At 61.9% G+C, this 27,701-nt stretch overlaps 3 protein-coding genes across 5 annotated transcripts in view; 2 read left to right on the top strand and 1 right to left on the bottom strand.

The window, feature by feature from the left end:
* The first annotated feature begins 58 nt into the window (after nucleotides 1-58).
* On the top strand, nucleotides 59-8,758 carry DTYMK (deoxythymidylate kinase). Its single transcript, XM_005901488.3, has 5 exons — nucleotides 59-188; nucleotides 1,190-1,298; nucleotides 4,608-4,698; nucleotides 6,070-6,267; nucleotides 8,365-8,758. Exons 1-5 carry the CDS (start codon nucleotides 59-61, stop codon nucleotides 8,473-8,475), a joined length of 639 nt encoding a protein of 212 aa, XP_005901550.1. The 3' UTR covers nucleotides 8,476-8,758.
* A 126-nt stretch (nucleotides 8,759-8,884) lies between these two features.
* On the bottom strand, nucleotides 8,885-26,796 carry ATG4B (autophagy related 4B cysteine peptidase). 2 transcript variants are annotated; one of them, XM_070368680.1, is made up of 13 exons: nucleotides 26,628-26,796; nucleotides 19,470-19,571; nucleotides 19,270-19,341; nucleotides 18,124-18,222; nucleotides 17,658-17,759; nucleotides 17,083-17,155; nucleotides 16,499-16,578; nucleotides 14,150-14,343; nucleotides 13,801-13,879; nucleotides 13,498-13,643; nucleotides 12,810-12,866; nucleotides 12,456-12,549; nucleotides 8,885-11,841 (listed from the first exon to the last, which is right to left on the bottom strand). In XM_070368680.1, the coding sequence occupies exons 1-13, from the start codon at nucleotides 26,794-26,796 to the stop codon at nucleotides 11,768-11,770; spliced, it is 1,341 nt and encodes a 446-aa protein (XP_070224781.1). In that variant the 3' UTR covers nucleotides 8,885-11,767. The 2 variants fall into 2 exon arrangements, with proteins under 2 accessions (XP_070224781.1, XP_070224783.1); XM_070368682.1 differs by lacking the exon at nucleotides 26,628-26,796 and adding an exon at nucleotides 22,475-26,064.
* A 214-nt stretch (nucleotides 26,797-27,010) lies between these two features.
* THAP4 (THAP domain containing 4) overlaps nucleotides 27,011-27,701 on the top strand; it is a 35,087-nt gene continuing 34,396 nt past the window's right edge. The window contains exon 1 of one of the 2 annotated variants that reach the window (XM_070368677.1): nucleotides 27,011-27,377. In XM_070368677.1, the coding sequence (XP_070224778.1) occupies nucleotides 27,013-27,377 (365 nt within the window). In that variant the 5' untranslated portion in view covers nucleotides 27,011-27,012. The other variant, XM_070368678.1, reaches the window with a different exon arrangement.

Here is a 27,701-nt window from a genome sequence, read left to right as displayed (position 1 = left end):
ACCACAGCCAATGCGCAGTGCGGGCGGTCCGGGGCAGTGGTGGCGGGAAGGCGCGGCGATGGCGGGCCGGCGCGGCGCGCTCATCGTGCTGGAGGGCGTGGACCGCGCGGGGAAAAGCACCCAGAGCCGCAAGCTGGTGGACGCACTGTGCGCCGAGGGGCACCGCGCCGAGCTGCTGCGCTTCCCTGGTGGGCGCGGCGGGCCGGGCGAGCGCGGGGTTCCGGGGGGCCGGGGATGGGGACGCGACCCGGGGCCTTTCCAGGCCCCGAGGGTGGGAAGCGAATGCCTCGTGGGCCGGGCCCGCCCTCGTAGGTCCGCGGGTCGGGGCGCAGGGGCCGGGCCCTTGTGGCCCCTGAGCCTCAGCCGGACGCGTCTGTGGTCATTAACGCGCCGCTGACGTGCAGGCAATCAGGTCCTGTGTTTAGTCTCAACACGTGTACAGCCCAGAAGGCGTCTTCATAGAGTAATGACTGTCACCCCCAGAAGGTTCCTGGTGCTGCTCTGTAACCCAAGTCTCCGTTTTGTTTTGGGGTTCCTCCGCCCGCCCGCCCGCCCTTGAGCGTTTACCTTCTGAGTGGTTTTGTGTCATATTTTTAATGTAAAACGGTGGTCTTGAAAACGCTTGTAAGAATATCATCAATACTTAGGTATTCAAGAGAAGTTCAGGGTTTACAAACCAGAGGTGGCAGCAGTGGAGGGAAAATGCTTCCTTGAATATTTATCGTTTTAATCTTTAAGCGAGACAGTCTGCAAATCTTACACAGTTGACCCTTTGAATGACGTAGGTATGAGCCGCTCAGGTCCACACAGACACCTTTTTTCAATAAACACGCAGGACTCTGCAGTCCTGGGTTGGTGGACTGCAGGGACAGAAAACCTCGGAACTAAGAGCCAGCTGCAGCGCTTAAAGGTCCTTTTGGTGTCAAGGCAGATCCTGGAACCAGTGCCCCTTGGTTGGCTCTGCCTCTGATTGCTGCTTCCTACCTGAGCTCCTTCCTCCTAAAGCTTTGTTCAGCCCAGTGTCTGCACACTGCTGCGCTTCCTCGGGTAAAGGTGTGAGCCTGTCCAAAGTTGCAGTAAAATAAACTTCAAAGTTGGACAGGTCAGGGCCAGAAGTTCTGCACAAACTGTTCTTAATGTCCATGACGAGCCTGATCTCATTTTCTGTGTTTTTTCTCTCTTGTTTTAGAAAGATCAACTGAAATTGGCAAGCTGCTCAGCTCCTACTTGGAGAAGAAAAGCGAGGTGGAGGATCACTCGGTGCACCTTCTCTTCTCCGCGAACCGCTGGGAGCACGTGTAAACACCCTGGCCCCGCCACCCTCCCTGCTCTGTATTTCCCCCCTCGACTCAGTGGGCTCTTGTTTCTGAGTGGCTGAGAGTCAGGCTGGAGGCTGTACCTTTACACATTCTTTATTCACAGATCCCCAGAGCTCTAGTTAATACCCCCCACCCCACTCCTTTTGTGACGTTAGGTCGTTTCAGGCGCACAGAAAAGCTGATGGAGACGTACAGAGTGTCCCTAGCTCGTCCCCCCCACCCGGAGTCTCTCTTATTTGTCTTGGATGAACGGCTGACGGTTGATGCTGGGGTCTGCCCTCTCCCGCGCCCTCTGCCTTACATCGCCTTGGTGGGTCCCTCTGTACCCAGCACAGCTGATGACGGAGCGCCTGTGGGGCACGCTCCGGTGGTGCTGTTCCTGTCTGCACACGTGTGTGTCAGTAACACGTATGTCACGGGAGGTGTTCTAACGAATAAACGGGGTCCTTGCGGGCAGACCACCTCACGGCACGCTTCCTAACTGCCTCGCTGTCTGCGTTCCGCTCTCCTCTCAGCTCCTGCGGCCTGCTGTCCGGAAAGGCTGCTCCACTGTGGATGGAGCGAGTCCTTCGGGTGGGCACGCAAGGGGCTGTGCCTGGCGCCCTCCCACGAGCAGGCTGGCACCGCTCCCTCTGGCCTTGGCTGAGCCAGGGTCTTGTCTGGAAAGGCCTACCCCTTCCACGTGTTAGATGAAAAGGAGGCCAGGTTTATTTGTTTTTAATTTTCTTCTTGGTTGCACTCAGGCTTGTGGGATCTTAGTTCCCCAACCAGGGATTGAACCTGTGCCCTCTAGGTGGAATCGCAGAGTCTTAACCATCGCACTTCATTGGGATCACCAGGGAAGTCCCAGTGAGGCCATATTTATAATCTTAGCACATCTAGGGTTTCTTGATCTGGGTGTTCTGATTTTTGCTTTTTGTGCGTTAGTAGAAAATAACATCAGATCAGTTCAGAATGAGGAACAGGACCACTCCCCTCCTCAGCTCCAGCCTTGCCCAGGCGTGCCGGCCTGTGTACCCTGGCCCGTTTGTTCTGCCACAAGTCCCCTTCAGGTCACCCCAGCCACTCCCATCAGATCAGCTTTTCTGACCCATGGAAGCCCTTGGTTGACAGGTTGGATTCTGGGCCGCTGTGGCACTGTCGTCCGCCAGCTGCGTGACCTTGGTCTTGCTCGGCGTCTCAGCTGGAGCTTCCTGGGCAGTGTTGTAGGCAGAGCGCCCCTCGCCTGCGGTGCTGTGTTCTGGTACCGCCTCCACTTCCTCCCTGTCTGTCGGAACCTGCCGTTGTCCAGGGCCGTCCACGGGTTTCTTCCTAGCAGTAAGCGTCTGTCCGGCGTCTGTCCGGCCCTCTGCCGCGGCTCAGCAGCGCCTTCCCTAGCAGTAAGCGTCTGTCCCGCCCTCTGCCGAGGCTCAGCAGCGCCTCCCAAGCCTCAGCTTTCGCAGTGCGCTGTCACATTTGCTCTCCCCTTACTCTGTGTGAAGTTCGCCAGCTGTGAGTGAAATGCTGGGTTTATGGTTCTTCCTGAGTGGATTTGGGTTTGCATTTTTGGCGCAGTACCACAGAAGTGACGTGGGTCCTCTCGAGAGCAGGAAGTCCCCTGCGAGCCCACTGAGGCGTCCCTGGCGTCCCCCCGCTCTCCCACTCAGCGGCTTCCTCCTGTTGAGAATCCTGTGTAAACCCTCGTCAAGCTGACCGCTGGGCTGGCAGTGGCACTGGTGGTAAAGAATCCTTCCGCCACTGCAGGAGACGTGAGAGACTCAGGTTTGATCCCTGGGTCATGAGGATCCCCTTGAGAAGGAAATGGCAATGCACCGCAGTATTCTTGCTGGGAGAGCCCCATGAACAGAGGAGCCTGGTGGGCTGCAGTCCCTGGGGTCACAGAGTCGGCCACGACTGAAGTGACGCAGCAGCGCTGTCTGAGGTGGTTAGTGTTTCTCTGACGCCTTCGTTTCTCCTGCGTGGACCAGCTGGATTCCGTATAGAGCCTTCCTGCTCCTGCCTGTCCGTCTGCCATCAGCGAGGGCTCGGGGGCGGCCTCTGCTGCTCCTTGTTTGCTGCTCCGTTTGTTCAGACGCGGCCTGCAGGACCCCTTCAGGCCGGCTCCCCCGTCCCTCTGACGGTTCTGGTGCTCGCGTCTTCCGCGGTAGCTGAGACCCGCTGCCTTCCTCTTGGTGGGAGAGGTGTTTAGCAGCCGACCTCTGCTCAGGGGGGCACGCTCACGTCCTGCAGGACTGTCGGATGCCTGCTGTCCTGCCCGGCGCCTCAGGCTCTGCTGGGCTCTGCTGGCTTGCTGCGTCCAGGACGCCGTGGGGTGGTTTCAGAGCCACCGCCGCATCTGCATTCAGCCTGGTTGAGCTGGAGGGTGGCTGCCACTTAGTGGTTGGAGCAGGACACAGGGTCTGTGTGCATGCGTCCCAGACGCACTTTCCCTCTTGCTGTGTGTTCCCTTGGGATCCGGGTAGGTTCCTTTCACTTTGTGTATAGTTTGGGTTTTTGCTCCCTGTTGTTGATCTCAGTTTTTCATAAGACACAAAACGGCTCCAACAGTCAGATCCGCACAAAAAGCTCCCTGCTGCCCGCTTGCCGCTGTGGGTGCGCAACGCCCTTGGTTTCCGAGGTCAGCGGGCGCCTGTTGCCTCAGGCACCGTCTGCCAGCTGGAGGCCGCATCCGCACACTCTGCTCGGCCTGGCCGGCGACACGTCGGGGGCGCCCTGCCTGCGGGCTCTGGAGGCTGTGAGTGTCAGCAGTGTGCACTGAGGAGCGATGGGGCAGTGAGGAGCCCTTTCCCTGTTAGCGGCACCCCCAGCCCGTCTCCTCTGGCGCCGGTCATCAGCGGGCCGTGCTGCTGGCAAGGGTGCGGCCTTTGTACCTGTCTTCCTGAGACCCTGGGCCCCCTGTGGAGGGCCCCTCCCAGGAGGAAATGCAGGCATCTGTCGTCCCCTCCAGGCTGCGCCCACACTTCCCTCCCCTTGTTCCGGCTTCTCCCTTCTTGGCAGGGCCTGGACCCCTGTGCCCAGCGGCTGAGTTGCCCCTGGGCCTTTGCCAGTACCAGCTGTTCACGCCCCTGGTGGACTTGCCTTTCTGTGCCTGGTGTTGCTGGGCTGTCCACGTGGCCTCTTGGAGAGATCAGAGCTTTGGGGAGTGAAAGCCCGGCTACACGCTGCCTGGGTGCAGCCCTGTCCTCACGTTGCTTTCTGAGCTGCTCTGTGTCTGCAGGACACTTTGAGCCTGAAACTCAGGAGCTGTGAAGCTGGGACCAGGGCTCACGGGCATTCCCTCTCTCATAGGCCGTTAATGAAGGAGAAGTTGAGCCAGGGCGTCACCCTGGTTGTGGACAGATACGCCTTCTCCGGGGTGGCCTTCACCAGCGCCAAGGAGGTGAGTGCCACTTGGCCTGTGCATTGTTTGCGCCGTGTGGACTCGGCAGTCCCCGTGGGCTCCATGTCAGCACCCCAGGGCTCTGTGGTCCCCTGTTCTCCGGGTCACCTGGACAGGACGAGCAGCCTCTCTGTAGGTGCGGGTTGTCCCCGCAGACACGGCTGCAGTTCTGACTCGGCTGATACATTTCACATCAGTCACGCAGGGGTCGGTGGGCAGACCCATTTCGTCCAGCGCCTTGTCTTCAGGAGAGACGGTGAGAGTATGTGGGGTGCTGTTCTCCTGAGCCCCCGTTCCAGAGAGCTGCTGTTTCACAGGTACAATGGCCCGTGTGACCACACGGCCCTGTGTCTTGCCTTTTATTGAGGATGTTCAAACAGACCCCAGCAGAGAAAGGGTGCCTTCAGCGTCAGCACCCGCCTCAGCGTGCTCGTCTCCGTGACCCGCCAGACACGGCATCACCCCCGTGAGCGTCTTGGTGCGCGTCCCCAGGGGCGCTTTCCAGACCCTCGTCCCAACCCCGGCGAGTGGGCAGCCACCCCCCAAAGTCCTTCAGTCCGTGCTCAGGGGTCCTGGCGCCCAGATACTGTTTGTTCACCTTAGATTTTTACAATTAGGTTGAACCAGAGTTGGGCTAATTAAGGTCCATTCTTCAAATGTCCCTTGACGCTCTTAATACGTAGGTTTCTGCCTCTCTTTCCTTCTATTTAAACGTTCGTTGATGTTCGCAAGGCTCCTGTCCAGAGGCACACTGTGCCCGATTGTCTTATAACAGTCTTTGATCGTGGTTAATTCACATAAGGCTGTAGAATGCTGACCCTTTAATTCTGCCTGTCTTCCGGCACAAGCAGCTGGGTCCTCCTTTAGGAGAATCCTCCCGAGGTACCGGCCCCTCGGCTCTGTCTATGAACGTCACACGGGCTCGGGAAGGGTGGACAGGTGCCCTCATCCTGTGCTTGGGGATCTGAGCCCACAGATGGCTTCTAACCCTCAGGCTACGGTGTGGCCCCAAGTCACGCATCCTGGGTTTTCCTCCAGAATGGAAACACTGCTCCTAGAATTAGAAGGGTGAAGGAGAGCAGACGTGCCGCAGAGGGCATGTGGGACCCTGGCGAGGGTCTCCCCCTCTCCTCAGAACGGGAGCCACCCTGGCCTGGGCTGCCGCGTGGCTGGAGGGTGTAGGGTCCTGGGCCCTGGGCGCCCCATGGACGGAACCAAGAGAGAAACCATATGCAGCCTAAAGGGCGCCCGCTGTCACATGAGAATTCTCCTCACACATCCCAGCTCCCTCTCTCCCTTCTTGGTGAATCTGGAACCAGAAACGAGACCGCGTTACGCTGGCTCCCTCTCAGGGTGGTTCTTTGTCCCCAGAATTTCTCCCTGGATTGGTGTAAGCAGCCGGACGTGGGCCTCCCCAAGCCCGACCTGGTCGTCTTCCTGCAGCTGCAGCTCGCAGAGGCCGCAGCGCGGGGCGAGTTTGGCCGCGAGCGCTACGAGAGTGGCCCCTTCCAGCAGCGCGCCCTGCAGCGCTTCCAGCAGCTCCTGGCAGACCCGAGTCTGCCCTGGAAGGTGAGTGCTGCCTGGGCCCTGGAGCTGGTGCAGGAGGGGCCACTCCCAGGCCAGGGCAGGGGAGTTGGGGCCGCGCTGCGGCAGCTCACGCGTGCCTGGGTCCAACAAGGGACCTCCCAGACTCTCAGCATGGTTCCAGCCCTGGGCAGCGCGGGCCTGGGGCCTCCCCTGTCGCCCTAGCTGCCACCTCAGGCGTGGTCCCCATGGCCTCAGGGCACTTCCCGGCCCCGCCTATCTCCAGCCTCCCTGCAGCCAGTGTCCATGGCTGCAACGGGCTGCATACCTGCCAGTTGGGCTCACGCGTCTCCCTGCCCTGCTGAGTGTGTGGCCAGGGCTCCCCGTGCAGGTTTAAAGCACACCCCTGACCTTACCGTGTGTCTCGGGGTGCTCAGGGCTGGAGGGAAGGGCATAGTTTTCCCCAGGCAGAGGCTGCAGTGTGGGGCCTCAACTGCGATGGTTCTATCAGCTACCGAATGCCGGAGTTCTCTATTTTTCTGGTTTTCTTCATTTTCATTTTTTTTTTAATTTGTTCTCACAAATTTTTTATTTTTGCCATGCCCTGCGGCATGTGGGATCTTAGTTCCCCGAGCACGGGTGGAGCTCAGCCCCTTGGAACAGATGTGCAGAGCCTTAACCACCAGACCACCAGGGAACTCCCGCTCTGGTATTCTTTTTTAAGTAGTTGTACGTGGTGCAGATGATCCACGATTTATACTGCATTTCAGCGCCTGCTGAGACCCAGACAGGAAAGCACAGCATCAGGAGCAGGGGAGGGAGAGGTCAGTGGCTGCCTTTCTGCCAAGCTGTCCTCTCAGCTGGGCTCCCAGAGCTCTAGGAGCTTCGCTGATGCTCCTCGTAGGGCAGGTCCCCTCATCGAGTCTCAGCTTCTGTTGATCTGAAAGCTTACTTCGGTATTTTTTACACACATCTTTAAAGCAGTAACAGACTTAGAGAAAACTCTTCCAGGAACCGTTTGACGATAAGTTTCAGTACCTGACGCCATCCCGTGTGGGCCTGGGCTGTTCACACGGGTCCTCTCCCGTGGCCCGGACGCCGGGTCCTCCCACTGACCTGTGTGACCACATGCATGGTGCCCAGCTCGTCGCTGGTCTCCTGTCTCTGAGAGGCTCGGCTCGGTGTTTCTGAAGCCACGGGCTCCTCGTCGCTGAGCCTCGCTTGCTGCGTGGTTGGGCTCAGGTTGTCGCCTTTGCTGGGTGGTCGCTGCCGGGTCACGGGGCGTGCACCTTCAGCACCTCCGTTCCGGCCGTGCTCCCCCACCTCGGCCAGGTGGTTCACGGTGATGTCCCTCTGCGTTCCTCTGAGGAGGGGTTTTGAGTCCAGGTGAAACCACACGGCCCATAGGCTGGCGTGCAGGGCTCCCTCCCCAGCACGTGCCTTCCCAGCTGTCCGAGGCCCACATTGCCCGGGTCTGGCCTCCAGGAGGCCCCTTCATGTTGGGGCCCTTTCCGGTCCCGCGTGTTACGGTCTTGGGGCTCATCCTGGGCCTCCCCAGCCCAGTGTCTGCAGTGACCCCGGCTCCGCCCTGAGACAAGGCCATGGGGCGCCACACATGAGGTCACGCGGGAGCCGCGGGAGGCCTCTGAGGCCGGCGTGCAGTTGCAGTTGTCTGAGGGCCTCTGTTCCTGGGGCTCTAGCAGAGTGTGCTGCCCCGCGGCTGCCGAGAGGCTCTTGGCGCCCCCAGGGCTGAGCCTTGGCAAAGGAGGGGTCCTGGGCATGCCCGCCTTGTGTGCCCAGTACATGGCCCTCTCTCAGGCGGAGAGCGGTTCCTCACGGGCTGGCTTCCCGGTGACCGAGGGTCCCGCGCTGTTCACCTGGGCAAGGGGTCTCAGCAGCGGGGCTGCAGGTGGGGAGGAGCGGACGCGGACCTGCCTGGGGCTCCGGGCGGTCCAGTCGCAGCATGGAGGGTGTGGCTGCCCTCACCAAGTCCACCGCTGGCACCAGGGTGCCACGGGGTACCACGGAGCGCGGGGCAGCTTGGGCCCCTGGCGAGGCTGGGGGGTGAGGAGCCGAAGCCGTGCCCTCTGGCCTAGCCCGTGCACTGAGAACGTTAACACCTTGTGTCTCCTGCCCGCACAGATGGTCAACGCCTCCAGAAGCATCGAGGACGTCCACCGAGAGATCCGCGCGCTGTCTGAGGACGCCATCCGGGCTGCCGCACACAGGCCCCTGGGGCAGCTGTGGGCGTAGGAGGCTGGCCCCCTGTGCCCCAGAGACACTCGTAATCACTGTGCTTTCCTTGCCGAGGTCTCACAGCTGCGTCCAGAGGTCCTATCGGGGCTGCTGAAACCCTCAGCGTGTCCGCAGGCATCATCAATAAAGACAGATGGAGACAGCAGTGGCAGCTGGGGGCCCTGGTGCTGTCAGCCTGGCCTGGTCGCGCCTGGGCTGAGTGCCAGCCCCGTGCCTTGGCTTGCGGGGCCCGGCCTGGCTGTGTCAGAGCAGCATCTGTCTCATCTGAATGCATCTGGTACATGCTGGTCATTCTGTTGAGATGGGAGACCCAGCTGTATAACCCTCTGCATCCCATCCCGCAGTTACTCCAGGACGAGCCCTGCAGTGGGAGGCAGGCAGGGTCCCTGTCTACAGGGCGCCCCGGGGCTCAGCGCTTCCAGGGTGTGGGCTGGAGACTGGGTCCCAAGCAGAATGAGACCATGTGACAGATCCAGGGGCAGAGGTGCCCAGGCCCGGCTCCTGCACAACAGGGGCGCCCTCCGGCCCAGCTGCAGAGAGGAGGCTGCCCGCCCACGGGGTTGGGCAGGAGGGACAGCCCAGCCCTCGGGGGAGGACGGAGGGGCCTGGGTCCCTGCACCCGGATGGCCATGTGGCTGCCTCACAGGGCCCGCCACGGGCGTTGGGCCAGCCTCGGGTGCGTCCACCCAGCCAGCAGCACATGCTTGAGGTCAGGGCAGCAGCAGTTAGGAGCCACACGTGGAGCTGGACCACTGCGTTCAAGAGTCCTGAGGGCATCCACAGGGATGGTGGGCGACCCCTGACCTGCCTTCTGACCTTTCACACGACAGGCCACATGCTGGGGGAAGAAAACACAGCGTGGGCAGGGGTCCTGAGGTCTGGCTGACAGGGAGGCCACAGGCCTGGGCAGGAGGCCCCTGACGGGGAGCCCACTGGCCCAGGTTAGGACAGGGCCCCGCAGTCCCTGGAGGCAGAAGGGTCTGGTCAGGGGAGACGATGCTGTGTGTGCATGTGGGCTGTTGGGCCAGGGGTGTGGGAGCTGGACAAGGGACGTAGCCAGGGCCCTGGGGACAGCACTGCTGACCTCTGACCTCCAGGGTCCTAAGAGGAGCCTCAGCCGGAGTGTGGAGGCTCCAGAAGCCAAATGGGCTGCTTCTAGAAGCCAGGCCTCGGGCTCTGGCCACAGCACTTCCTCTCTGGCCCTGGTCCCCGTGAACCCACCACAGCAGGGAGTGGAACGGCTCAGCGTAGCTCCAGCACTCCCACCAGGACCTCCTGGGTGTGGCAAGTGGCCTTGCTCAGTCCTTCCTGGTGACTCACTTGGGGGTGACCAGCTGAGGCATTGGGCACCCAAAAGGGTGCTGTTTAGGGAGCTGCCAAACGCCCAGCACCATGGCCACTCCACACCCGTGAGGGAGCAACAGAGTCTGACCTCCCTGCATGTCTTGGTTTAAACACAAACCACATGAGGGAAAGGGTGCTCAGCCACTTCAGTTGTGTCCAACTCTGCGACCCTGTGGCCTGCAGCCCACCAGGCTCCTCTTTCCATGGGATTCTCCAGGCAAGAATGCTGCAGAGGCTTGCCATGCCCTCCAGGGGATCTTCCCGACCCAGGGATGGAACCTGTTTTTCCTGCATTGTAGGTGGATTCTTTACTCCTGAGCCACTGGGTGGTTTTTCCAGTAGTCGTGCATAGATGTGAGTTGGACCGTAAAGGCGGCTGACCGCTGAAGAATTAATGCTTTCAAATTGTGGTGTTGGACACTCTTGAGAGTCCCTTGGACCGCAAGCAGATCCAACCGGTTCTGAATACTCACTGGGAGGACCAATGCTGATGCTGCAGCTCCAGTACCTGGGCCACCAGATGCAAAGAGCCAACTGGAGCAAAGGCCTTGATGCTGAGAAAGACTGGAGACTAAAGAAGAGGGTGACGGAATGAGATGCTTGCATGGCATCAGTGACTCAACGGACATGAATCTGAGGAAACTGGGAGATGCTGAAGGGAGGGAAGCCTGGCGTGCTGCAGTCTACAGGGTCACAGTCAGACACAACTGAGCAACTGAACAACACAAGGTGAGAACCAGCACACCGCGCAGAGCAGGTCCATGCAGGGGGCACTGCCCGCCCAGGCCTGGGAACCACGAGCTCGCTCTGCGTGCCCACCAGGTCCTTCCCAGGGGCCCTTACAAAAAGAAAATACTGTCCTTGTTCTCACCACATCCAATTACAACTCCAGGAAAATCAAGACACAGACAAATTCTGTTTTCTATTGAAACTTATTATTTGCAGTAAAGAACCGCAAACTAGACGACTAAGAGTAGATACTCTTCAATAAGCCTTTTCCAACACACGAGACAGCCCCCTCTGGTCAGTGGTCCCCCGTCAGGCACCCCTGCTGCCGGCTGAGCAGAGACCCTGCGCGCCAGTGGCAGGGGGAACAGAGACCCCCAGCTCTGCCTGAGGGACAGAGAAGGGGAGAAAACATAAGGGACACGAAATAACTTAGGTGGACAACACCTGAGGGGCAGGGTGCCCGCTGCCCCGGGTGGCGGGCAGTTGGGGGCTCCTGGGAGGGAGGCCGCCCCCACCTGAGCTCCCAGCCGGGTCTGCACTCCTGGGTGGGACACAGGCTGAGAGGAGGCAGGCGGCCCCAGGTCAGTGTGAGCAGGTCTGGGTGTGCCCCTGCGATGAGGGGCGACACACCCACCTCACGCCACAAGCAGGCTTGACCCTCAGGCCCCAAACCATCTGAAGCTGTGCCGATCGGGAGGGAGGCCCTGACGAGGGGTGAGGTGGGGGGTGCTCCGGGGCGGCAAGCCCCCCACCCTGGGGGAAGCAGGCGGGACAAGCAGCAGCAGCACGGGCCGTGGCCTTCCCGGGCTCCGGCCGGGCCGCACTGCTGCTTGGCACGGCACGCAGCGACATCTTTGGACCTGACTGCCCGCCCCCATGCCTCTCCTCCCAGTGCGGGACGCCCGCCATGGTCCTTGGCCCCTTTTCCCACGGCACCCTGCAGACTGCGTCTTCAGAGCCTGTCTAGGAACACGCCCAGCGGCAGCCATGTCCTTCATGGAGCTTCAGACAGGGCTTTAATTTCAAGGTGAGCAGCCGGGCCAGGAGGGCACGGGGTGCCAGGCAGGGCTGGCAGTGCGGCGGGAGCGCGCGCCCAGGGCTTCCGTCACGTGGAGGCGGCTGGGCTGGGGCGCTGGGCGGCAGGCAGCGGGTGGACGAGACGCGGCGGCCAAGCGCCCCTGCAGGGCCAGTGAGACCATCCCCACCTGCAGGACTCTCAGAGGGACAGGATCTCAAAGTCTTCGTCTTCTGAGTCAAAGAATCTTTCCAGTCGCTCCGCGTCAGAAGAGTCTAGAAAAAAACGAGACAAAACCTTGGTAGACGCAGGCATGCGTCACTAAGTCTAGGGGGTGGGGCTGAGGGTCAAGTGCCTGAGGGTGCACAGGCCTCACCCCACGTCCCACCCGCATGTCCTGTGAGGAGCACGTCCTGCCCGGTGCCCGACTGTCAGGGAGGCCTGAATGCAGATGGGGGGCGGGGCACCCCAGACTGCCCAGCTGGGGCACCCTGCTCCTGGCAGGGTCCGAACAGGCAGCAGAGCCCAGCCCTCAGACTCAGGGACGAGGGCCCCCCACCGGAGGGCACCTAGCCACACCAGGCGGACCCCCTCTGCACAAGCTCCACTCATACTGGGAAGGTGCCCCCAGAACCCCGGGGCTGTAGGGACAGAGCCCCAGAGTCTGCTTCACTGCAGAAAGCCTAGCCTGTCCCGGCTCCCAGGAGCCCAGGGAGAAGGCATGAAGCGGACACGCATAGTGTGCCCCCTGGGGGCCCCTCACAAAACCCCAGGGAGTTGCACCTGGGGCTCAGGCCACAGGTCAGCAGAACAGGCCCTGGGGAGGCAGGGGAGGGCAGCATCAGGCAGACCGCACCCCAGCACGAGACCCTGGGGCCTCTGGACTCACCTAAGGACAAGTTGAGGACGTCGGGACAGGCCAGGTGGGAAGGCTGCTGCTCCACCAGCTCAAACATGGGCAGGGCGCCTCCCAGCAGGGACAGCTGTCGGCAGAGTGCGCGTCAGGCCACGGCGCAGGGAGGGCCAAGCGGAGGCAGGACCCACCTGGCCAGGCGGCCTTCCCAGGCGACCCCAGGGATGGGAATCCCAGGGGGTCTGCGACCACAGCAAGCATGACGGGGCGTCCAGGGGCAGGCAAGGCAAGCGCGGCCCCACACAGGGCGGGGCAGCTGAGGCGGGGGCTGGACCCCAGACCCTGACCAGCCTCCAGCCCACACCCCACGGGACGGGAGCCACCACCCACCTTTCTCACTTGCTGACACCAGTCGTTAAAGTCATCCTCGGTCTCACAGAAGAACCCCTGCAACCAACACGCGCCGTAAGTGGGGCCACCCGGCCCGCGGGCCCTCAGGTGCACCCTGGACATGCCGGGCCTGCCTTGCTGTCCGGCTGCGGTGCCCACCCCCCTCCGCCCAGACGGCCTCAGACCCAGCCTCATTCTGACGAGCTCACACGGGCTCCTGTGAGACCCCTGCCAACGCCCTCCCCGGGGCCACGGGCCTCTGGGAGTGACCCAGACCCACAGGCAGTGCGTCTGGGGTCGCCCCTTCTCAGGACCGAATGCCTCGTGTCCATGGCTTGGGTGACCGGTACGTTGTTCTGATTTCTAGGGGTCCCTGGCCTCCCGCAAATGTATTCTGAGCCGAACCAACCCTTCCCGCCTTGCCATCAGAAGAGCGTGAGCGAGGAGGTACATTCTTAAGGCCCACCCGGCAGACACAGCAGCTCAGAAACCGAGCACGAAGCGCGCGGGGTGGGGAGCCCGAGGAGGGGTGCGGTGAGGGGGTGGGGCCGGAGCCGCTCTGCGCGCTTCTGGGCTCTGAACTGCCTGACGTCACACTAAGCGCACGACGGTGAAATTACGGGAGCAGGGGGCCTCCCTCCTGCAGCAGCAGCAGGACAGCGCCGATGGCGGGACACGGGGGACGCACCACGGCGATAGACGGGTCGAGCTCCGCGATGCTCATCCTGCCCGGCGGGTGCTGGCAATGGAAGCTCTCGTCCGGGACCGGGCAGCGGTCAGCAGCCGCCACGGCTGGCTGCGTGGTGTGGGGATCCAGGTAGATGAGCTCCTCCCCTGGGTGGGCGGCGGGCGTCAGCAAGGGCAGGGCAGCCCCACCGCAGCCCCCAAAGCCACACCGGCCTGGCGGAGGCGGCTTCGTGTCCAGTGGAGGGGCGGGGGGGGCACCCTGAGGACCACCCACTTCCTTCAACCACAGCAGACCCCCACTCACCAACGTAGCCGATGAAGTAGTGGGCACTGTTGGGCTTCCCTCCGATCACGCCCAGGGACTGGGGCATCCGGAAGCAGTGCTGCAGGGAGCAGGGCTGTGAGCAGGGGCTCCCCGCGGGGCTGCGAGCACCGCCTCATAGAGCGCGGCTCCCGACCCTGAGGCGCAGGTCCTTCGCGGGAGCCCCAGGCAGGGCGAAGGGGACAGCAGGGCAGCAAGCAGCCGCACAAGGGGTTGGCCCAGCCGCTGTAGGGAGGAGCCGGCACGACCCAGGGGGCAGAGAGGGGACAGCAGGGGGCTCCGGGAAGCAGCGGCCCCGGCCGCAGGAGGGGAGATGCCGGCACAGACCCACCTTGAGTGTGCCCGCGTAGGCCGCGTTGACGTCTGCCAGCCCCAGGCGCAGCGGGATGAGCAGCACCAAGGGTCTCCAGGGTGCCGCGCGCCCGCCGCCCTCGGCCCCTGCCGGAAAGCCGTTGCAATGCCGCTCGGAGTCTGCGGGGAAGGCCTCGGCCCCGGCACAGGGAAGGCTGCTCCTGCATAACCTCCCTGCAAGAGGCAAACTGTTCTCAGGGGCTGCAAGGGAGGAGGTGCGAGTCCACCGCTAAAACACAGCTGTGAACAGTCCAGTGGGTCAAGAACAGCTCAGCCCTGGAAACTGAGCCTCAGATAAGCCTGCCGCTACAGGGACAGAGAGAGCGCATGCTTCCTACGTGTGCCCAACTGGAAACTTCTACTGTGAAATACAGCATACACACAGACTAGTGTGAGAGCACACTCACATGCGCCTGGGAAGCCACCAGCCAGGCGGATGCAGCGCTGACCGCAGGCCCGCGGCCCCCTCAGCAAGGGCAGCATCAAGCAGAAACGTTTCTTTCTTTTCCTTCTGTCTAAACACACCGCTAATCCCTCAGGGAACAGGCTTACTCCCGAGTTCAGTGTAGAAGACCCTCCAGCAGCCACAAGCGCCCAGGCACCCAGCCGTGGCTCCTGGACACCCTTCCCCACTAAGGGGCCAAAAGTACAGGGTGAGAGAACGCCAGGAGGGGGCCTACGACAGCACACACGCCTGGGCAGTCAAGGAGCCAGCCAAGTCTGGGACGGCGAGTCATGACCCAAAGGGAAAACACCTTAAATTAAAAAAAAGATCCATGAATCTACTTGCTCGCAGAGTGCCAACAGATACCCAAGGTAGGGATGTGTGCACTGGAGAGTCAGGCCCTACTGGGTACCTCCTCAGAGCCCATCAAACACCCTCTTGAGTCCCCTTGCTAATCAGAAGGGGTCAGGGGTGAGTCCTGAGCAGGTGCCTCCAAACCCTCAGACCTTCCTGAGTGAGGAGTGCCATGGAGCCATCCCCGGTTGTTACTGGGGGCTCTGGAGAGCTCTGAGGGAGGGGCTGGATGCAGGCGCCCCTCCACGCTGCTCCAGAGAAGGGAGTGTTCAGTCGCCAGTAGACGACAACCTGGACCCTCGGGCCTGTTAGTGCCGCCCCCATAAACGCTGAAAGGACTTCAGGTGTCTCTCCCGTTGGCTGCCTGAGTCCTATCCTTGGGTACGCCCGTGCTCTCGTGAGTAAAGTGCTCCTGAGTCTCCCAGCTGCTCCAGCAAAGTCACGGACCCGAGGACAGGGTCATGGAGCCTCCAGCCAGTCCGTCGGAAGCACAAGTCCACCACCTGGACTCGCCCTGGGGTCTTCAGTGGGGGTGTGTGTGTCAGGGGGGCCTGCAGACGGGCGTCGCGGAACTGCTGGGCTGGGAAAACCCACACACGGGTCGGCATCAGGCTCTCCCCTCCTGATTTCCAAACACAGATTTCTGGGCTTCTCCTTACCCCTGACACAGTTGCTGGTAACGTGCACACTGCTGCAGACAGCCAGCTCTAAAAGGTAGTCGTTCTACCGCACCTCCTTCTAAAGCATTCTCTCTACACTGCACTTCCGAAGGTCCTTCCATCACTGTTACCAGTCTTTTCCTAGGCTCCTGAACTACACTTCATTCCATCACCGTTCACTGTGCCATCACCAGCACTAAAGGTGTATACTCTTCCCTGAGTTTTGTACATGTCAACTTCTGACAGGTAACCTTTAAGCTTGACTTTTTCAACCCAAAAGCTGAGATAGAAAGCTTGACGTTTCTAGACAGTTCAGATCCTGTCCTTTTCCCCTGCCTGCTCCGCATTAGCTCACGCTACCGCCCCATGGACACAGCTGCCCTGCTGCGCCGTCTCTCAACTTTATCTGAGTTCTGCTTTGCCAACCAAGAGGCCCTTCTGTGAGGAGGACACCTTCCTGCTGGCGCGGGGTCCACCCACACCTGGCCCAAGACAGGAGCAGTTCGCGCACCCCACACGGCCCGCCCCGCACCCTGACAGGCCCCTGCCTGTGGGTCCCAGCCCCGTTCACACCGTCAGCGTCTGAACTCTGCTCTCCCTCAGCCCCGTTCACACTGTCAGCGTCTGAACCCTGCTCCTCCCTCAGTGACGACAGGCAGACCACAGCTCTGCCTCTAGACCTTGTGAGTCTGGGTGCTCCTCGGAATTCTAAACCTCTCACAGCATCTGGGGGCCAGGAAGATGCTGTGGCATTCCTCATGGGGCATCAGAGCGCACGCAGGCCCAGAACACGGGCACCGAAAACTCCACCCCAGACGCAGAAGCAGGGCGCCCAGCGCCCTCCTGCCCTGCCCGGAGCCCACTCACTCACTGATATCCGCCATCACCACTGTGTTGTCCATTGCCACATGCACAGCCAGGGCGCTCCAGGTGTCGAAGACAGCCAGCTTCCTACCGGGGAGGGGAGGACACCCCGATGAGCCTGCCCGGCTCGAGCCTCCTGGCCTCTGCCAGCCGCAGCTGTGCAGGGGAGGTCGCGCGAGGAGCCGTTCAGGGAGCCACTTCCCAATTAGGCCAGCACACGGGCAAGAGTCAAAAGCCCAGCCCAGGCCTTGCCAAGCCTGAGGCAGCCCGGCCACCCCAATCAGCCCAGCCTGCGCCCCCGACACGCCGAGCTGACAGCACAGTGGGAGGCGCCGTGCTGGGCGGGCGCCTGTGGCTGAGGAGTCACAGCCTGAGAGGAGGGGGCTCTGTCTAATCTGGGGGCTCTGCAGGGGCTCCCAGGACCCAGGTGGACACACCCTCACTAAAAACAGATTCCGTCTCCTAAGACCCCTCGGCACGGTGACCTCTGAGGACCCTTCTGAGGGTCCTGAAAAGGCCAAGAGAGCAAGAGAGCCCTCGTTTCCTTCGGCGGCAGAGGCCCGGGCGAGTGTGAGCAGCCTGGGCACGTACTTGAGGACTTGGGCGACGGTGTTGGGCCCGTACCACTGGCCGACGGACTTGCCCTCGCCGACTCCCATTTGTGCTGCAGGAAACAGAGGTTAGCGACCCTCACCCCCCTCCGCGTCCCGAAACCCCTCCTACTCCCCATCCCAGAGGCCGTGCGGGCCGTGTGGCCTGGGAACGCTGGCCAAGAAGCCTGCCTCACAGGAGCTCCTGCCTGGCGCCAGGATGCGCCACCGCCGCCCGCAGGGACACCCTTCTCTTCAAGGTGCACCCCCCTCGGACCCCAACCCTAGCCCAGTTGGGGGAGCGGACTGAGGCGGAGCTCAGGTCAGTGAGCACAGAGCTCCGCCCCGTCCACGTGGGTGGAGGCAGGACGAGACAAGCTGGCCAAGACTGCGGGGCGTCTGGACAGGCAGTGCTGCCATCGCGGGGCGCCAAGGAGCAGCCTGCGAGGCCTGCAAGCTGCTGTTCACCAACGCCAGGCTGACAGCACGTGAGCTCGGGCAGAGAGCCGCATGGAACCCCAGCTCTCACAACAGAGGCGCCCTCGAGGCCCACGCCCGACGTGCCGCGCCCCCCACCTATCTGATGAATGGAGTAGCAGCTGTCCTTCCTGTCCAGGAACGCCTGCAGGACGCTGCAGTAGCTGTCCGGCTGCCTCTTCCGCTGCGTCCACCTCCAGTCTATGGGGGATAGACACACGAGTTCAGTTTCCCCAAACACAGGCAAGCGGCCGCCGTTGTCATAAGGCTCTCACAACACAGGTGGTGCCCATACTTCCCGAGAGACTCCCTCAGCGGGAGAACTGCGTTCTTCAGGGTTTCAAACATACACACGCCAACGCGTCAAAGCAGACGCACACAGAAATGGAGACTGGCTCAGTGCTTTAGAGACGACTTCTGAAACACAAACGCTTACGAGCGTCGTCAGAGCCGCTTTCTTTAATCAACGGAAACTTCTCGGTCGTTACAAAGAAAACCCCGAAGCCCCGGAGTGCACGGCGATGCCCCCTGCCCCCCGAGAACGTGCCGACTCGCAGAGACTCACCGCGGCCCAGGTGCCGGCACACCAGGGCCTGGGCGAAGATCATCTGTCCGCACCTCAGCATGCAGCCCCAGCCCGTGTCCGAGGTGGGGCCGGTGCCCCCTGCCGTGGAGGGCGAGAGAGGCGCGCACGTCAGACCAAGGCCGGGCCCGCCAACGACCCGCTCCCGCTGAGGGAAATGCCCTCACTCCCCTCGTTAGGGGACAATGTGTGAAAAAGTCTCAGAGAAACAGAACACCTAGACACACGCAAAGAGACCTCAGCCTCACGAGTGATGCAGAGTGGGAGCGGCGTCCCCAGATGTGCGACAGGCCCCGCGGCTCGCAGACGCACAGCGGACACGGCCTGCCGCAGAGGGCAGGCTCAGAGCGGGCCGAGCGCCTGCAGCTGCAGCCTCGGCAGCACGCGGGTCGCCCCACCGCACGGTGGTCTCGTGCTGCGGTCAGTGGCACAGACCACGGCCGGGAGAGCCGCTGAGCTCCCCCGACGGCCACTCACGCAGGCTGCCGCCAGCTGCCCTTCCCTGGGGCTCAGACAGCGCCGCCCGCCCAGTGGCTCCAGCCCCATGGGGGCCCAGCAGGAGCGAGAGCGAGCCTGAGGTGTCTGATGAGCCTGCGGCAGGATGCAGCCCCGGGACAGGGAGGTGCCCCCGGCTCCCGAGCTCTGGGGACAGACAGCAGCCCCCTGAGGAGGGAGCTGATGGAGACTGGCCGCCAGGGACACAGCTAGGAGCCCCGCCTTGCCCTTCAGGGCCTACAACCAAGAGCGGACCCACCAGGGCAGCTGAGGGGCGCGACCAGGGCTTCCCAGCGCCCAACCCACAGCGCTGCCAGCTCCAACCCGGGCCCATCGCGGAGGCCCGGGGCCTCCAGGAGCAGAGGTGGCCTCAGCACCAAGAGGGGCCACGCGCTTCCGGCCGCGCTCCGCTCTGCACTGCCAACAGCAGGCGTGGCTCATCGCCAGGCCCCAGGCCCCGGGGAGCAAGCGTGGCCACTGTCGAAAGCATCCCCGGTGCGGCAGGACCGGGACCCCAGGCTGCGGCCGAGCTCTGCAGCCAGAAAGCTGCCTGAGGGCGACACCAGGGACAAGCCCTGGCGCTGAGCTCTGTGCTTCCTGCTCAAAGCACTCGCTGCAGCAGGCGGTACTCACCGATGGCCGGGAAGTTCTTTCTGTACGTAAACCAGAGTCTCGATGCCACATCGGCCAAGATCTCGTCCTTTTCTAGAGAATGAGAGAAGGGACATGCACACACGGCAGTAAGCGCCCAGGCCTGTGTCTCGGGAAGTCACAGACAACTGACCACCATGCCGCTTTCTGCAGGAGAGGAGGGCAGCTCGGCAGGGCCGTACCTGTGAGGACACTGTACTTCCTCCCGAGGATCCAGACAGGCTCCGAGGTCTCAGGGAAATCCTCAAACTCAGCAAATCGGAGCGTGTCGTAGGTCAGGGTAGCTATGGAAACCAAAGACACACTCTGATGGCCGTTTCCTGATTTTATAAACGAGGATCAGAGATCATGCACAGCGTCTCTGTACAGAGAGCCCACGTGGAGTTTGGGGCCTCTGCACAGCCACCACATGAAGAAGGGGGTGCTCGGTGCTAGGGAGCAGGGGCCAGGGCCAGGCCCAGGCACAGAGGGGCGGGAGGAGTGGCCCCCACAGCACAGGGGCCACCCGCAGTGCACGGGGCGCGGGTTTGATCCCCGGGCCAGGAAGATCCCCTGGAGAAGGCACGGCTACCCACTCCAGCGTTCCCACATGGAGAACTCCACAGACACAGGGAACCGGCACCTACAGTCCCCAAGGCCACAGAGAGTCGGACACGACCCAGCGACTAACACATCAAGCCCCTGTTTCAGACTCGAACCTAAAAGACAAATAGACGGGCCCAGACCTCCGTCTCTGCACGTGGGGCTGGTCTGGACGGCACGCGAGGCGGAGCAGCAGCAGTCTGGCTGGGCCACCTTACCCGGCAGGGCGCCACTCCAGACAGCAGCGTGGGGCCCCGGGGCTGCGGGCGCCCTGGAACCCAGGGTACAACCCCCGCTTCCCGCGGAGCTGCGTGTGCACTGTGTCCACCTGCGGCCCATGGCGCAGCTTCAGAGAAGCCGGAGGCCGGCGGACACCCTCCCTCTGCCCTGGGCTCCCAACGCAGCAGCTCATCCACCACCCACGGGGCGAGGCCCACGGGGCATCCCGGGCACCCTGCTCCCGGCTGCCACCTCACCAGCTCCAACAGCGCCCCCACCCCGTCCACATGCACCTCCACTCAGCTCTCCGGAAAATCAAAGACGTGGAATGAGCTTCTCCCACACTTGATTTTATTTTTCAATAACAGCCCTACCTTTTAGTAAACAACAATTTACTAAAACAAACAATCCAAAGCCCACAAAACGTAAAGCATCAGCTGCAGCCTCGTGCCTCCTTGCAGAAGCAGTCTGTGCCGACTCACCTGCGTTTCTTTGTCCGGAGTCCTGGCGCCTCACAGCGTCCTGCCGGCACCCCCAGCCCCAGGAAAGGCAGGCAGAGGGGCGCAGGTCCCTGTGGGGCCCCCACGGCTGGGGGTGCCCCGGCACACAGTCAGCCTCTGGGTGGGGAAAGCTCCTCACCCATCACCCAGAACATGTCCCGGCAGCACAGCCGGGATGCAGCCCTGAGCCCTTCCTGAGAAGGGTTCACGAGAGGCCGGCAGACAAAGGACTCCAAGATCGGCGTGCGTCACCAACGTCAAGGACAGAGGCACGTGCTCTGCTGGCCCTGAACGGCTGCACTGCTGCTCAGCCAACCTGCGCTCCCAGGGCTGCGGACAGCGCTCGCGACACCACACGCCGGCAGCAAGAGAGGCCGTGTGCTCAGCACGCACCAGGAACCCCCCAACGCTGGGAGCCAGCTCTGCCTCCTGCCCATCGCCCGAAACCCCACGGGCTCAGAGGGGCCCTGTACCTCCACAGCGGCTCCCAAGGGCCCGGGCGAGGCTGCCCTGCTCTGAGGGCCTGCCTTGTCCGTGCGTCCCCCATGTCCGCCAGGCTGGCTTGCAATCAAGGATTAATAATTTAACCTCCAAGGTTCTCTCTAGCCCTTTCCACATAGAGTTGTTTGTTTGTGCACATGATTATAAAAACCTAGCAGCAATGAGCCGCAGCTCTGTCTCCTCAGAGAACACATCTGCGTCTCTGCCTGTGGAAGCCGTCTCCACATCTTCAGAGGGCACGGCCGCCTCAGACCTCAAGGCTTACACACCTGTGGACTCACGCCTGCCACGATGACTCCAAGGGTGCAGCGCCAACAGGACCTGTCTGATCTCAGCCCGCAGCGCTGCGCGGCAGTGGCGCTCACCCTGCAGGCCCGCAGCCAGAACCCGAGGCGGCCCTGCCTACTAAGCCCTGGAGCACTCTGAGGACAGCGGGGCACGCACACATCAGAGGGCCCTGGGGTGCGCCGGAGACGCCAGCTTCCAGCGAGGTGAGCAAGAAAAGGGGGCGCAGCTGCTCTGAACACTGGTGATAGCAGCGCCCGCAGTGGGCGGGTTCTCACCCAAGAAGGGGCACACGAGGAAGCAGGCACGGCTCTCAGGGTAAGACGCCGACTTTATAGGCAACACAGCCAACTTCAGAGGGAAGGGGAAACACGTGTCCTCCCTGTTAACACGTCACCGAGTCCCCCGCTGTGACTCACAACATTACAGGCTGGGCAGCCTCGCAGTCTTCACTGCCCGAGGTTCCTGAAGGGACCACATGGGCAGGAAGCCGCCAGGGGTCCCGCAGCCCACACCTCCCGCTCCTCCTGGAGGCGGGACCCTTCTGGGCACAGGTCACGGCTCCTGTGACATCGGCCTAGGACACCCCAGGCCCAGCTCCCCTCTCTGCACCCTGCGGAGCGCCCGGTGGTCTCAGCCCACACCCTTCTCCCCTATGCCAGTTAACTCGCTGGCAAAGCAGGAGCTAAAGAGAGAATGGATCAGCACATGCAACGAGCCCTGGTCCTCCCAGGGGGGCGCAGGGAGGGCAGCACACCCATCTCCACAGTCCGAGCTGCGACACCCGGGCCAACGTCCTCCAGAATTAGCCCGGCCACCCAGGTGACCTGACAAGCCCTGGCCCCAAGAACAGGCCCGCCCCCGGCGCCAGCATGGAGTTCATGGACCTGCAGCTGTGGCCAGAGAGGCAGAGCCAAGGGCTTCTCAGCCTTGGGGGTACAGGCCAACCCTCCTGCCCCCGACACCCGCCACAAGCCCCTGGCAACCCCTGACCTGAGGCTCAGCCTCTGCAGTGAAGGAAGGACAGACCTCTCCGAATTCCAGTCACTTCTGCTGTTCGACTTTCTATTGAGATCAGACTCTGGAAACAGAGAACCCACCTGCTGGCCGACACACGACTCACAATTCTGAGCCTCCGTTTGTTCACTTAGGAACGAGGGCGAGTGGCCAACTCTGTCCGCGGGACCCCAGCCCGGTGCTTAGCACCTCCGGGTCCCTCCCCGTGAGCTCAGGCCGTGAGGCGTGTCCGAGGAAACTCAATCGCCCTCCGCGAGCTGAACACCACCGCTGCTCGTTTTCAGTACTGATTTAGCCCAAGTGTGTTCCATGCTTCTGGAGGGCAGAACACAAGGTCAGCAAAGACTGCGATGGAAACCCCGACACCTTCCATTTTTAAATGAACCTTCACAATCACTAAGCCTCATGCAGCCTGATCCACAAGAGGAGTCCATCCTCAGAAGTTCCTACCCTGACTCATCCTCAGACTGACCGGCTCCACCGGCTGAGGACCAGCAGCCTCCACACTCGGCCCGGAGGCAGCCTCGTCTCACAACACAGACCCGCAAGGGGAACCTGGGATCCTCATCTATGAAGCTCACACACCTCCTGAGCTAAAAGGAGCCCGACTTCCCAAAGAATGCCAGTCTCCAGACGCTCGGGCAGTGACTCTGATTTGAAGAAGACACAGGAGAAGCAAGACATGCACTGTCCTCTTTGAGAAAGGCTTTTAAAAGCATTTTTTTCCACCCAGTCACCTCTTCTTCCCAAGGGTGTCCCTGATCTCACCAGGAAGAGAAAGCAGAAAGTCCACTAATAGGATGGCAATTCTATTTTTAAATGTTTCAATTTAACGTTATTAACATGATTGAAAAATAGCAAACTGTACTCAGTAAACGTAACCAGATAACTTAGTCTCAATTACACGGTAACTCAACCAGGGAAAAGCACAAAAAATATGCACCATTAGAATTCTTTAGAGCTTAGTGTAATGTACCACACTTCAAAGATGTTTTTCCAAAACATGTATGTTTCTGAGATTATATCTTATAAACACGTGTTACACCTTATAAACACGTGTTACATATGCTTTTAGAATAAAACCAAAAGACGGGTCCTCCCTTCTTTTCTTCCACAAAGATGCTTATATTTAAAATAACGAGTTTGCAAGTAGTTAGTTTTTTTCAAATCCCAAATCGTTTATACGAAAATGCTGGCACTGGAAGGACTGATGCTGAAGCTTAAGTACTTTGGCCCCTGATGCAAAGAGCCAACTCATTAGAAAAGAGCCTGATGCTGGGAAAGATTGAAGGCAGGAGGAGAGGGGATGACAGAGGATGAGATGGTTGGATGGCATCACCGACTCGATGGACATGACTTTCAGCAAGCTCCGGGAGTTGCTGATGGACAGGGAAGCCTGGCTTGATGCAGTCCATGGGGCCACAAAGAGTGGGACACGACTGAGCAACTGAACAAAAGTTCTCAATGAAAAAAGGAAGCAAAGGAAGGAAATCAATGGAAGGAAAGAAAAGCTGGAACTTTAGGGGCACCAGGACACTGCCCAGGCCACTTTAGTGAACACACCAGAGAGAAGGGACTCCAGCCGGCCTTCAGTGAGCCTGACTGCCCTCCTCATCCCCTACACGTTACACCAACACGCGGATTTCCATTATACACAAACCCTGCAGCCCGGGAACACCTACAGGACAGGACCGTGTGCATCCCCAGCAACTCAAGTTCTGCTTCTTCCATCACCAACCACCTGTCAGACAAAGGCAAAGCCCAAAGATGAAGCACCAGACACCAACTCTGTCCTCAAGGAGCCGACAGCATGTTCAGTGCCAACCAGAGCGGGCTGTGAGGACAGGCCTGGGGTCTGCCTGCTGCCTGCAGCCCAGCAGCAGCCCTGGGCATCCAGCCCCGCCTCCCCTCCCACTCAGGCCCTTAGAGACCTTGCTCAGACCGGCCCCACACACTTCTACCTCCAGCCCAGGCCTCCGCCCTCAGCTCCAGGCCTGCAGACCCGAGGCCCTTTGGACGATTCGACACGGATGTCCAGCAGGCGCCTCACTCTTAGCCCCTGCAAGACCCCCTCCTAACACCTCCCTAGCACGTAGAGCTCCCCGGGCCTCCCTGCATCTCCCAGCTCAGGCCACAGACCGCGGTATTTCAAACCCCTCCCATCCCGCGGCTGGCCTGCACACTTCCCACCACCACAGTCCTCCTGCCCCAACCTGCAGAGGCACCAGATTTCAACCCCCTCTCCCCACGAGGACCCAGCCCTCCAGGTTCGCGCGTGGCTCACTGTTGCAGCCTCCTGACGGGCCTTCTGCTCCTCTGCAGCAGAGCAGCCAGTGCGAGTCACGTTACTCCTCCTTGAAAAAGCCCCCAAAGCAGCCCCGTCCCACTCACATGCCCACGAGCCAACAAGGCCCATGACCAGACCTTGTCGCTGCCCCGCCTTCAGTTCGCTCACTCCCACCCACTGCGCCCAGGCCACTGGTCGCTGCCAGAGCAGGCCACATGCCCTTCCCCCTGCACTGCTTTTGAGTCCCAGTCAAAACTGGCTGCCTCTGTGGTGAGATCTTTCCAGGCCATCCTGATGATTCCAACTCCCTCCTGCTGGGCCCACAGCACTCTCCCACGAGCCACACTGTGGGTGTCACGTCTAACATGTCAGTCAGGACACACTTTTTATCTATTTCGTTCACTTCTCTAGTCACAAGATGTAGAACAATGCCAGACACAAACCCACACTCACTAATAAACACAGCTATTGAACGGATGACTGTAAAAACCACCGGAACTGCATAACGTTTGGCCAGGAAGGCAGAACCTGTAAGGACTCCGGAAATCAGGGCAGGCTGGACATTAACGATCCCAAAGGACGCACAGCATCAGGTCAGAAAGAAAACTGACCCCCACACCCTAGAGTCACAGACATTTCTATCAGCATCAGCAGAGGCCTTCACATGCAAACATCTCTGCTTTGAAGCAGGGATCAGGGTTCCATGAAGCCTCCATCATGTGGCCGCTCTTAACTTGAACAGGAAGGCTTCCACGTTCAAGGTAAAACGACCACCATAAAACTGTGCTTTCCACCCTAACCGAGTCTCTCAAGGAATGGTCTTAGTAAGTAAATAATTCTATTCCTTCCCCCATCCAGGGGCGTAGTCCTTTTTGTTTTAAACAGCTTCACGACACATTTGGCTAACATCACATTTTGGGAATCATGCCTACCATCTCCTTCTACTACCTAACACGTTGAACTGACAAGATGCCACAAATCAGTGAAATATTGGCCATAAAGGTTTATGTCACAGCTTCCAAACTGAGAGTCCAGTAAATGCCCATTGCAGCTGCTGTTCAAGAAGAGAAAAATGAAGCAAAAACAATGTCATCCAGGATGACAGGGGGAATTCAGCCAGAGGAGAGTCTGTACCGTTGGGAGGGTTCTTAACACAGATCACTTCCTACACATTTTATAAAAGGAGTAACCCCGCTGTGGGATGGAAAAAGAAGGCCTTTCAAGGTGTAAGAATGCTTTCAAGGATACTGGACAAAGATCCCCAACAGCGTGCCAGCAAAAATTAAAGAAGTGTCCGCTCCGCAGCAGAAACACAATGAAAAGACACGGAAACAGCACACACACACAGATACACACAGACACACGGATGCGCGCACGCCCTCCCAACCCAGTCCCCACACACTCCGCATTGCTGTGAAGCTCCCAAGAACTTGAAACACGATGAGGCGGAGTCAGTCTGTCCTTTCAATCACGGGGAACGCTGGAATCATTTATTGGTTACTGAATTTGAAGAGGAAAACATGCGTGCGTTGTGAGTACTGAAGTATGCCGCTCGCCTGCAGCCTACCCACGGAACTTTGTGAGAGTTGAAGTTTCCCCTTCTTAACTCCCGGCGGGGGTGGGGGGGACAAAAGCTTCCCGTCGCCGCGTCAGAGACCGGCTTCGCCGGCCCCGCCGCACCACCCGGCGCCCCCGCCCGCGCCCCGCGCCGCCCCTGCTCGTCCCGGCCGCCCTCGGGCCCCCGGGAGCGGCCGCCGGGGCGCCAGATACGCCGACCCTGACCGGGCTGTCAGCCCCGCGCCGGCCGCCCAGGGACGACGCCCGCGCCTCGCGCCGCCTCAGGCCCGCGCCCCGCCCCGCGCCGCGCCGGCGAGGCCGCAGCCTAGGCGCCGGCGCGCAGCGGCTCGGCGAGGGCCTCCCCGGCGGACCCGCGCCCCGCCGGCCCTCACCTGCGTCCATCTTCGCTCCAGGGCCGCCGACTGAGCGCGGCGTCGCTCCGACGGCTGCGCAGCGCGACGCGACGGGCCGCCGCCCGGGCCAATCCGGGTCGCGCGGCGCGGGCGCGGGCGGGGCCGGAAGTGCGGGGTAGGAAGTGCGCGGCCGCGGCGCCGCCGCCATCTTGGCGTACGGCGCGCCCGGCGTGGCGGCCCGGGCCCGCGCGCTCGGCCTCCCGGCGGCCAGCGTCGCGCCCCCGGGGATCCCTGCGGCGACCCGCCGCGGCCGCGGAGGCCGGCGCTAGAGAGCCGCAGGGCGCCGGGGCGGGCGGCGGGCCGGCAGCGCGCGCGCGCGCCCGCCGGGGCGGCCATCTTGCCGTACGGACGCGCCCCGGGCGCCATGTCGCCGGCGGGCGCCGCAGGCCGGGGCGCCCCCGCCCACCCCAGCCCCGCGCGTCTCGGGCGGCGCACCTCCTGGCGCCGGGGCCCTCGGGCGCTCCGAGAGCCGGGCCGGGCGGCCGGGCGGCGGGCGGCCGGGCGCCGCCATCTTGCCGTACGGCGGGGGCCGCGGGGCCGGCTCCCACGTCCCGCAGCCGTGTCGCCGCGCGCCCTCCCCTCGGGGCGGTCCCGCTCGGGGCTCGGCGCGGCTAGACGAGGGCCGGAGCCTGGCGGCGGCCCGAGGCCCGAGATGGTGATCTGCTGCGCGGCCGCGAACTGCTCCAACCGGCAAGGCAAGGGGGAGAAGCGCGCCGTCTCTTTCCACAGGTAAGCGGGCTCCGCCCGCCGCCGCCGGCCCGCCGGCCACGCCCCCGCCCGGCCCGGCCCGGCCCGACCCGGCCCGGCCCGGCCCTGCGGGGCGAGCGATGCGGCGCGGCCCGGCCGGACGCTGGGGCGCTCGGGGCGCCGGCCCCGCGAGTGAGTCAGCGCGGCGCTGTGTGACCTTGGCCCGCCGGCGTCTCTGGGCCGGGCGCCTCGGGCCACCGCGGCCCCCGGAGCCCGCGACCCTCAGCCGGTCGTAGGCCGCCGGGTGCCCTGAGCCGCTGGGGCTCGGGCCGCCGCCGCCAGGCTCCGGAGACGGTGCGCGCGGGG

This window comes from Bos mutus, chromosome 3 (genome assembly GCF_027580195.1).
Source record: "Bos mutus isolate GX-2022 chromosome 3, NWIPB_WYAK_1.1, whole genome shotgun sequence".
NCBI lineage: Eukaryota > Metazoa > Chordata > Mammalia > Artiodactyla > Bovidae > Bos > Bos mutus.
This window is presented reverse-complemented; position numbering and strand designations above follow the sequence as displayed.

Coding starts and splice junctions, on each gene's coding strand:
- ATG4B (XM_070368680.1), bottom strand. CDS start 26,796: ATGGCGGCGGCGCCGCGGCCGCGCACTTCCTACCCCGCACTTCCGGCC. Junction 17,156..17,657: donor CTACTCCATTCATCAGATAG/GTGGGGGGCGCG, acceptor TGTTTCCTGCAG/CACAAATGGGAGTCGGCGAG. Junction 13,644..13,800: donor CTACTTCATCGGCTACGTTG/GTGAGTGGGGGT, acceptor CCGCCCACCCAG/GGGAGGAGCTCATCTACCTG.
- DTYMK (XM_005901488.3), top strand. CDS start 59: ATGGCGGGCCGGCGCGGCGCGCTCATCGTGCTGGAGGGCGTGGACCGC. Junction 4,699..6,069: donor CCTTCACCAGCGCCAAGGAG/GTGAGTGCCACT, acceptor CTTTGTCCCCAG/AATTTCTCCCTGGATTGGTG. Junction 6,268..8,364: donor ACCCGAGTCTGCCCTGGAAG/GTGAGTGCTGCC, acceptor CTGCCCGCACAG/ATGGTCAACGCCTCCAGAAG.